The sequence below is a fragment of the Phragmites australis genome, chromosome 7 (assembly GCF_958298935.1).
Source record: "Phragmites australis chromosome 7, lpPhrAust1.1, whole genome shotgun sequence".
In the NCBI taxonomy this organism is placed as follows: Eukaryota; Viridiplantae; Streptophyta; class Magnoliopsida; order Poales; family Poaceae; genus Phragmites; species Phragmites australis.
Genome location: NC_084927.1, coordinates 15,008,226 through 15,018,766, shown reverse-complemented (window position 1 = coordinate 15,018,766; position 10,541 = coordinate 15,008,226). Strand labels below are relative to the sequence as shown.

Genomic DNA, 10,541 nt, shown 5'->3' with positions numbered 1-10,541 from the left:
CACCACCATCACCGAGGTGAGCCCGACGTCGTGCAGGAACCTGATGCGCTCCAAGACTGGCTCCAGCCGCGCGTCCGTCGGTGGTGGTACCTCCCAAGTCGCCTTCTGGGGCTCCGCCGCCACCTTCGGCAGGGTGAGACGGTTGTGGGGGTCGACGTCGATGTAGAACCAATCGCGTCGCCATTCCTCCCACTTGCTTCGCAGCACCTGGGGGATGTATCGCTCCCCCAGGCCATCCCGCAGTCGGAAGCTACAGCACCCCGCGACGTCCGCGGTGGAGAAACCCCTCTTCTTCCCGGCAGATCGCAGCGCGAAGAAATGCCGGAAGAGTGTCACCGATGGCGGCACTCCCACGAACATCTCGCAGAAGTGGGCGAAGACCGCCAGGATGACGACCGAATTGGGGCTCAGGTGCACCAGCTGAATCCCGTAGGTGTCAAGAATTTGAAGAAAGAACGTGGAAAACGGCGGCACCAGCCCGGCCGCCACAAAAGAGGTGAACAGGACGATGCGCCCCGGGCGGGTCGTCGCCGGCGGGAAGCTCGCCGGCGTCACCACCAGGGCCCCCTGCTGGCCCTCGGGGACCAACAACTTCCTGATCTTCCCCGCCGCCTCTTCATTCGACAGGCGAGACTCCGGCAGCACACCGTCTGGAGTCCTGTCGCGGCGGCTTCCTCCAGCTCTTGGCATTTCATCGGGGAGGGAGATGGTCTGGACGGTGGAGAAGGAGATGTGCTCTGATCGCCTAGGGAGATTCTAAGGGCTCAAGAGCGTGAAGAAAGCAAGGGCTGGATCACGAGATGGCGTAAAGAGGAGGGCGGTTCGCTCCCCTCCTCCTTTTATACCTCAGGAAATTCAAACGACTCCTGCCACAGCACCCTCGGCGGGACGGTTTCCTCGATCGACGCAACCGCCATGCGAGTCTCCCACAGGTTGTGCGGTGTCAGCGGTTGCCAGGCGTATTTTCCTCGATCTGCGCGGCTGCCGCGCGTGCCGCCTGCTTTGTCATCACGCACCGCCCGTCCCGTTGTCATGCCCTTCGGGTGTTGTGTGGACGCGTGTCCATTCAGCTCCCCGTTGGGCCGTACCGAAGGCCCGGCCCGAAGGGACCACCTTCTGAAAGCTCGCCATGTGGCGTTCATGCCGGTTTCGGCCTCGTTCGTGACGAAGGGCCTATCCGCAGTCTCTAGGCCATTGCCTGCCAATGGGCCCGGGGGCTACTGTCGGTGTATCAGGAACCAGGGGTCCCCGAATCCCGAGGCCAGGCCAGCCATCCGCCACATGGCGCCATCCCACGAGGTCTCTCTGGTAGGATGAGAAAAGGTCAAGTCCCGGGAGAAGGTGCTCGGGACCACCATCTGATTGTCATATTAGTTTTCTGGGATCCTACAGCTACACTAGTTTTATTCATTCATTTAATGTCTTTAATGTTTTTATAGTGCCATGCTAAAACATTAAAATATAAATCTGAACTTTTAACACTCATTAAAAGCTGAAACTGAATTATTTTGGGAATGCCAAATATTTATAATAATATTATTATGTTACTTTGGGATAATAAAATTTTAAACCCATACAATTGAAATAATAAATGGATCTTTGCTAATCTAATAAATTTTGAATGCTCAGTCTTTGCTAATCTAATTTGGAAGAAATAATAAATGCCTTAAGTAATACTACTCACTGAAGACCAGAGATAGAGAGGCAGAGAATTAATAATACCAACCTTTTATATTGGCAAATAATAACAGTCTTTGCTAATCTAATTTGGAAGAAATAATAAATGCCTTAAGTAATACTACTCACTGAAGACCAGAGATAGAGAGGCAGAGAATTAATAATACCAACCTTTTATATGGGCAAATAATAACCGTATCGAAGTACCATAACCATTATAAAATTGCACCAACAGCTAGCCTCCGTCTGCGCATCTTCTCATTGCTGGCTATATACTCCTACAAGCAGCAACTGTGACCCTCGTGATCCGTAATGGCACGGAGAAGCAGCAAGATTTTGGTGGTGTTCCTATGCGTGATGGTGTTTGCTCAACGTGAAGAAGGCGGCGGCGGCATGGTGGCTGCGGAGTCGAGGCTGTGGCCTGTCGGTGACCACGCCGGCTGGAGCTTTGGCGTACTAGGATGGCCCAACTACAAGCCCTTCAAGACAGGCGATGTTCTCCGTAAGTCTTTTCCTTTCCTGAATTTTTTACTTACTGACGGACGATGCTCAATTCTACCGTGACTCAACTAATTAACTCAACTTTTACGCATGCCTGGTTGCAGTGTTTAGCTATAAGCCGGGCGAGCACAACGTGATGCAGGTGAGCAGCTTGCAGTACGCCTTGTGCGAGGCTCCCGGCAACGCCACGGTGTGGAGCACCGGCAACGACCGCATCACGCTCGCCCGTGGAGTGTCGTTCTTCATCTCCGGATTCACGGGCGACTGCGAGAAGGGCATGAAGATCGCCGTCACCGCGAGATAGATCATATTCAGATTCATTCACCCCTCTCTGAAATGCTTCATGATGTCATTTAGTAGATACAAATGAAGAAATAAATTTGCTCTCTAGACAAATGATTTTTGCAATGGGCCCCTCTTGGTTTTGATTCAAACTCAGCCACAGCTTATATCATAACTAAATTGTGTTAGCACAAGGTCGGTTTGATCTGCCTGATCGAGCAGTAAGAAAGGAATCTTTTCCTGGTGAATTTTTCGTATGCTTAGGATTTTTCTCATTTGGCCGATCTAGTTATGATTTCGAGTCCAAAAGGCAGCGAAGGGAGTATGTGCAAAAGGTTAATCACGTGAAAACCAGTTCCCCAATTATCAAGTCTCATGATCTCACCTACCGATCACCTTTTCTCAAGAAGACATGCGAGTCCTAATTACCCACACACCGATACCTACATCATTTCAGCAAATGTGACTCGGTCCGATTATTGATAGATGGGGGGAGTTTGACATATCTCTTGTTTGCTAAAGCATTTGATGAAATGGGAATTGCTGGAAGCCGCTTGCAACCCGTAGGGACACTGTTACATGGCTATGGAGGAAAGCTTATTGAATCACTCAGACAGATTTCACTCCCAGTAACCTTCGGGGAAGGCAGAAGAGTGCAGACAGAAAATGTTTTGTTTGATGTGGTGGATGCTCCTTATCAGTACAACGCCATCTTAGGGAGAGGGGTCTTGTCTACCTTTGGCGCGTTCATCCATCATGGTCATCTATGCATGAAGATGCCAAGCCCGAATGGGATTATTTCTATGGAGGGGACCAAGCCATGGCCTGAAGAGTTGAACATGGAAAAACTCCTGGTTAGGATGGGTACAACTGCTGTCCAAAGTAGAAAATAAATAGCAAGAGACCCCTTTGTTAAAATCTAAGCCAGAGGGTGACATCAAGAGAGTTCCACTATGTCTCGAGAATAATAACATATGTGTGCACATAGGTGCCGAGCTAGCACCTGGGCAGGAGGCAAAGCTATTGTCTACCCTTTGAACCAATGATGATATCTTCGCTTAGTCGCCATAGGACCAACCAGGAGTCTGCAGGGAACTGATAGAACATCATCTGAACGTGGATCCGGAAGTGAAGTCCAAGAAGTAGAAACTATGAACAGATGCATGTCGACCATTAGAAAGCTGCCTGAGACGAAGTTAAAAAGCTCCAAGAAGCAGGAGTGTTACACGAGGTCATACACCCCGAGTTGTTGGCAAACCTGATGCTAGTGAAAAAGAGCAACAACAAGTGCTACATGTGTGTGGATTTCACCAATCTAAATAAAGCGTACCCGAAGGATGATTTTTCTCTGGCCCAGATAGACCAGTTAGTAGAAGAACCTGTGGGGTCAAAGTTGATGAGTTTCCTCAATGCATACTCTGGATACCACCAAGTCTGGATGGCCAAAGAGGATGAAGAAAAAATGAACTTCATTACACCCTCCAAAACTTATTATTATCTCCGAATGTCGTGGCCTTTGCAACGCTGGGGCCACCTTCAAGTGGTTGATAAGCATATCCCTTTGCATGCAGTTAGATTGTAATGTAGCAGCTTACGTTGACGGCATCATGGTTCAAAGCCGGTGCAAAGGTAACCTTCGGGTAGCAGGTCTGTGACTGAATCTGAAGAAGTGTGTTTTTGACATCCGTTCTAGTCAATTACTAGGATGTATGGTATCCCAAGGGGGTATCGAAGCCAACCTAGAGAAGATATTGGCCATCATGGACATGGCTCCCCCCAAATCAATCAAGGAAATGCAACGCCTAGTCGGAAAGGTAACTTTGCTAAATCGCTTCATTGCTCAATTGGCAAAGAAGAGTCTGCCTTTTTCTTCAGGTCCTTCGAGGCTCAGACCCATTTAGATGGACTAGCGAGCAGCAGGTGGCCCTTGAGGCCTTGAAGAGTCATATGATAAAACTCACCACTCTAACCAGTCTGGAGCCCGGTAACAGTTATTGCTATACATTGCAGCGCCACCTTTGGCAGTCAATGTAGTCTTGATTCAGGAAAAGGAGGTCGAGGGGAGCCTTTGACAACTGCCGATTTACTTCATCTCGGAGGCACTAGGTGGTATGAAGGAGAGATACTCCGAGCTCGAGAATATGGCATATGTAGTGGTTATGGCATCGCGGAACCTGAAGCATTACTTCACGGCTCACCCAGTCTCAAATACCAACCACTTACCCCTTGAAAGATATCTTCGCAAATCACGAAGCCACTAGGTGCATAGGCAAATGGATAGGCAAGCTCTCCCCTTTGCATTACCTTTGTTGCATGCAAGGCCATAAAATCCCAAGCTCTGGTGGACTTCATCATCGATTACATTATTGGAGTTTGGGGCCTTTTGGGTGCTGGTGTGGTAGTCGTAATCATATCACTCGAAGGGGCCGGTTGTCACGTCCCAAATTCTTAATCACGCATTTAAGCAAAATCATGCTTCTTAAGCATTATGCTTAATTTTGCGTAGTGGTAATTCGGAGCGCTAATGCACTTTGTAAGAAATCATTTGGATAAGAGAAAGAAAATTGGGGGAGAAAAGAATGGAAATTGCTTTGGAATTACCCATTTTATCTAACACATGGGCCCCACACCTCACCCACTCCCTCTCTCAAGTGGGCAGCACCCCACTTGCCTTCTCTCTCCTCTCCTCACCTCACTCCCCACGTCCCCACCGAGCTGCAGCAGTAGTAGCTCCCTCTCTCACTCTTCCACTCAAGCTCACTCTCTCTTTTCTCCCAAAATCCTAGCTCATGAGATACTCATCTATCCAATCCATTTTTGTTTTCGTGGAAGAATCGAGTAGTTCTTGAAGTTCTTGGCGTTCTTGAGTTTTTTGGAGCAAAATGGGGTTTTGGTCGAAAATGAGCTCTAGAGTCATGTTGATAGTTGATGAGTAAGTTCCAGGACACTTAGACTACCCCTAACCTATTCCCTTTAGGGTTGGAAAAGATCGCAACTCGAATCAACCAAAAATCCACTCAAGAACAATTTTTCTGGGCTGGCCTGGATATTCTGTACTCACCCGGAGACTCCGGGTTTAGCAGAAATAGTCTGTTGAATTGTGTTCAAAATTGGTTAGGGTTTAGGGTGCGAGATTGGTTTAGAACCTTTTGGATAGGGCATATGCATGTTTGTGTAGCACAGATTTGTAAAATGAGTCAAATCACCCAGGGGAAAAATCGTGAAGAACCCAAGTCTGTATTACTCGAATAATCCGGTCAAACCCGGAGACTTCGGGTAGTTATGTGATCGTGTAGCTAAGAGCTTCATTCGGAACCTCACTCGGAGTGTCCGGCACATCTCGGATAGTCTGGACCAACCCGGAGGTTCCGGGTTAAGTTAGAAAAGTGATTAACCGAGAGCCTTCACCGGAGGATGGCTCGGATACTCTGGAACCCGGATATTCCGGATTCACCCGGATACTCTGGGCCAGTCAAATAAAAAGGAAGCAACCGAGCGCCTCTTTCGGAGGTTCACCCGGATACTTCGAACCAATCCGGATACTCCGGATGGCTATTATTTTCTGGATTTTGTTTGGATCGTTTAGTATTGTGTTGATTCACATATCTTATAATTCTAGCATGTTGTTAAGCTTTGTGGAATACCTTTTTACACTTCATTCATACTTATTTGCATTGCACGCGTTGATCCTTTTTAGAGATCACCGATCCGTCGATCCTGAAGGCCGAGGGCGATCCCGAGGTGCCCACCTATTTGAGCCAGTGCATCCAGACAAGCAACTAAGCATATTGATCCCTCTTGTGTAATTGGATAAGTCTAAAATTGATGGAATATACTTATGTATGTATGCATGTTTAGTGAGTCAGTGTCGGGTACCAATGGGTAGAACCTATGCCGATTGCATTCTTCTACTTTGAATACTTAGGTATTTACATTCCTTGTAGCCTTGAGATGTTGTCAATGTCTAGGTATGAGTTCGACTTATATGCTTAGCCATGCTTAGGTCATTTGGTAGAAGTCAAACGACGACGCATCCTGTTGTTCGCGAGCATAGGACCTTCTTATGATTACATATACGTGTTAAGGTTGAGATGGTTGTATGAGTGGTGAGTATGAGACGAGGTGTAGGCGCTGCTAAGAGGTGTTTTGTCCTGCTCGGATGTGGAGTTCCCTTGGGTAGGTCGGTAGAGAAAATCGGACACCGTAGACCACTTTGCGCCAGTTAAGCATCGATCATCGGTGTTGTTAGCTTTAGCACTTACCTTACTCACCACATGCCGATCTAATGGTAAGGCGAGCCGAATACCTTCATAGCTATGGCTTTTTGGGCGTGGACATCGACAATGTGAGCGGGCGGACTTGTAGCGGTACTAGTTTGCTCTGGGAGTAGTTCTAGTACTGTCGCGCCGAGCGATGCATGATCCAAACAGTTGGGGCTGGTTGGGAAAGGTTGTCACGAGTACCCCTTGTGTGCACTTTGGCCGGTGGTACAAGCCGAATGATCCTCGTGTCATGTGGGTCCAGGAGTATCCCCCTGTAGGGTGCATAACCAGTTCGAACTATCGCGCTCTCGTTCATGAGCATGCTTCTGTCTATCTGCATCGGTCATAGAGTTTTGAGTATGGTTTTCGGTTGGGTATGTGAGAGATGGTGATGTTGGTTCTTGTTACTTATTGATACACATGTTGGTTACAGTTACACTTGTTCAGTTGTTAGTTGCAGGGTAGTTTTCATATGTTTTGGTTAAGTTTCAGTCACTCACTATGGTTTTCGATTGGGTATGTGGGAGATGGTGATGTTGGTTCTTGTTACTTATTGATACACATGTTGGTTACAGTTACACTTTGTTCAGTTGTTAGTTGCAGGGTAGTTTTCATATGTTTTGGTTAAGTTTCAGTCGCTCACACATATGTCTAGGATGCTTAGTGCATATGTTTTACTTAACCTGTGACTCATCCTTGCTAATGATCAATGTATAATCCTTGGAGTCGAGCTATGTATATGTGCTCTATATGGTTTATGTCTTGGGAGTACCTTCGTACTCATGCCTGCGCTTTCAGGTACTCCTGCTGCTGGAGAAGAGGCTATTTTTGGCTACTTCGTGCCTACCGATCAGGGTGGCGGGCAAAAGTAGTGCTTCCTACTCTGAAGGTGGCATGTTGAGACGGTGCCTAAGGGTATGTGACACCGTTCTCTTTGGTGGCCATCGAAGGGTGAGGGGCACTGACTAGCCCCAATTCGTGGAAGATCTCGGCCACCTATGCGGAGACCACGCTGGTATCCTTTGTGACAGAAGCCAACTCCTGCCTTTGGGCCACCTTGTCCTCCTCAAGGGCAGACTTCAGGGTGAATCACTGCCTCTTCTCCTCCTCAAATGCGGCCAAAAGACACGCAGCTTCCCCTTTGGTCTGCTGGCACTTGGTCAACACATCCTCTAGCCGGGTACCTGCCTTGACCACAACCCTTAGGGTCCTGCCGGGCAGAAGCAAGTCCAGCAGCATGTAACAAAATAAATAATGAATAAATGATGGATCAAATTTAATGATTGAACCATGAAAGCTTACCCTCGCATGGGCAACGATGAGATGGTCCATCAGGATGAAGGGTGTGAATTTGGAGGCGACACCTTCGCCCTCCGTCTCTAGCAAGATCTCCCCGAGTGTGAGGAAGGAGTGTAGAGCCTCCAGTCTCCCAAAGATGTCAGAGCAATAAAATCCCTCCAAGGTTGAACACAACCACTCGAGTAGGGGGGCCTTGAGCATTCCCATATGACCCTTCCCTTTCTCAGAGTGGAGCGGAGGGATTTCCCATCGCAACATACTTTCTGCTAAGAAACAAAGTCTAAATAACTTGAAAACATGCAAGATAAAAGCTCAAGGAGTTTACATGAAGTATTGTCTTTGCTCCAGTCCTTCAAATTACTTTAGGAGCACCATCGGGAAATACCTCATTTTCTCTAGCTTTAGGGGTTACGGCGTGGGGGGAGGCTTCATTAGCGATGACATCTTCATCCAAATCTACGTTGAACATATGAAGGGCATCCTGCATCTCAAAGTCATCCTCCCTCACTGAAGGTGGGACGACGATGAGAGGGACTGTAGTGATGGGAGCAGCATCAGTGACCGGAGGCTCCGTTGCAACCTCTAGGGTGGGAGATGTTGCCCTAGACTCATTGTTACCGGTAGTCCTAGTCGACCTAGATGGACTGTCATCTTGGCCTTCGGCCATGGTAGCCCTCCATTTCTTGGGGTCTAGGGCATGCGAAGCCCCAACGTTGTGGCGCTTTGGCTTCGGGGTAGCAACAAAGGTAGAGGCATCGTCAGCCTGACCTCTTTTGCCTTCTTTCACCATGAGGCCTCCACAGGCGACTGGCGTGGCTCGTGGCGAAGGCCATGTGTGTCCATGACGTGGTTGAGTTACAGGGCCTTCACCTTCTCCATTAGCTCTTCATGCTTTGGTCGTGTGTACGGCCTGAACAAGGCTTCGGCGACAACCTTCACCACTTTGACGCTCTCTGGTAATGAAGAAGACAGTTAATAATAAAGTTCAAAAAGATAATGAAGGATACTTTGTACTTACCCGGCGCCCCTTCGCAATTGATATTTAACAAATGAAGCCCATCCACATTTCCTATGGAAGGTCCATCGAACTTCCACTTTATGTAGAGTGGCCAAACCTTGGCCACATAATACTCCATGACAAGATCATGGATGCTGAACCACCTGGAAACCATGGCGATGGTCTCGACCTTCACCTAGACTGAGGGTATCATCTTTACCACTGACTTCTGATGAAAGGTGATCTCTGTGACCTTCGAGGACATATCACAGTCCTCTGAAATGTGGTGGTAGAACCAATATTTAGTTCAATCATTACTCCATTGGTTCCAGGAGGCCTTCTCTGGGACCGCTGCTGCACCATGGGGGATGAAGGACATGCTTCCGTAAGAGTCCACATGCTTGACCCTATTTACCTGCTACCTCTTTAGCTGGCAGTGAGTGTAGTGGAGATGCACGAAGGCACCAGAGCTGAGGGGTTGACCATCGATCCTCCAGGCCCACATGAAGGACAAGTGGACGATGGCATTCGGTGTCGATTATTGGATCTCCAATACATACCAGTCTAGCACGCTAGCCACCATCTTTGTCCATGGATAGTGGAGGCCGATGGCAAAAAAAAATTTGACCAAGATAACTACCTCACCGTCATGAGATGTGGCCTTGTTTCCCCTTGAGGTGCACCCATTTATCGCTGGCTTTGAAAAGCTAGCCATTATCCACCATCTGCGTGAGGGTGTCTTCGATGAAACTACTGGCTCCAAAGTGTGTTGTCGAGGGCAGCTTGTCACTGGAGCGCTGGATCTCGAACTTCGGCATGATGAATGAAGGGGGCAAAAAGGGCTTCAAAGGGAGTGGATAGACGAGCTCTAAAGGGCCACATATAGATTAATGAAGGTAAGGGCTCAAATGCAGAGGAAAGCGAGAACAAATGGCTATATATATATAGCTCCTCGCCTATTTGAGCAAAAAAACCAAGGCGCACTCACGCACAGTGGTCGAATAGCAGCATGACACATGTCCAGAAACCGAAGCATTACGGATGGAAACTGTTCATGAATTAGAATAAATTAGGGACACTTAATTACTCAATTAAGACTCAATTAAGGTAGAAAATTAATCTGAATTAACTTTATCGGTTACAAATAATTTAATCAAGACTTAATTACCATTTCAAAGATTTTCAGAATGACTTCATCAGGCCGAAGTGGGGAACAAGGTAAAGGGGTACCATCCCCCTTTATAAAGATTGTTGGCTTCGGCCCCTCGTAGTCGGACCTCAAACGCGAGGGACTACTGTTGGGGGAATGGTATCGCACAGGTTCTCTAACCCCTGTTTGCCTTTGGCTAGCCTTGGACAATCATAGATGAGAGTGGACAACGCTAACATAATAAAGAAGTGACACTACTATAGAAAAGATCATATGTGCCCTCTTCCATTGCCGGTTCAGAAATAACTGGTAGTGATAAAGTATCATTGTTGGTTCTTACAAAAGACCAGCAATAATAGTCGATCCGGCAAAA

The 10,541-nt window shown here is 47.7% G+C and overlaps 1 protein-coding gene across 1 annotated transcript; it reads left to right on the top strand.

Annotated features, from left to right (window-relative positions):
- The first annotated feature begins 1,989 nt into the window (after positions 1 to 1,989).
- Positions 1,990 to 2,482, top strand: LOC133925410 (basic blue protein-like). Its single transcript, XM_062371346.1, has 2 exons — positions 1,990 to 2,179; positions 2,283 to 2,482. Exons 1-2 carry the CDS (start codon positions 1,990 to 1,992, stop codon positions 2,480 to 2,482), a joined length of 390 nt encoding a protein of 129 aa, XP_062227330.1.
- The last annotated feature ends 8,059 nt before the right edge of the window (positions 2,483 to 10,541 follow it).

Coding starts and splice junctions, on each gene's coding strand:
- LOC133925410 (XM_062371346.1), top strand. CDS start 1,990: ATGGCACGGAGAAGCAGCAAGATTTTGGTGGTGTTCCTATGCGTGATG. Junction 2,180..2,282: donor CAAGACAGGCGATGTTCTCC/GTAAGTCTTTTC, acceptor GCCTGGTTGCAG/TGTTTAGCTATAAGCCGGGC.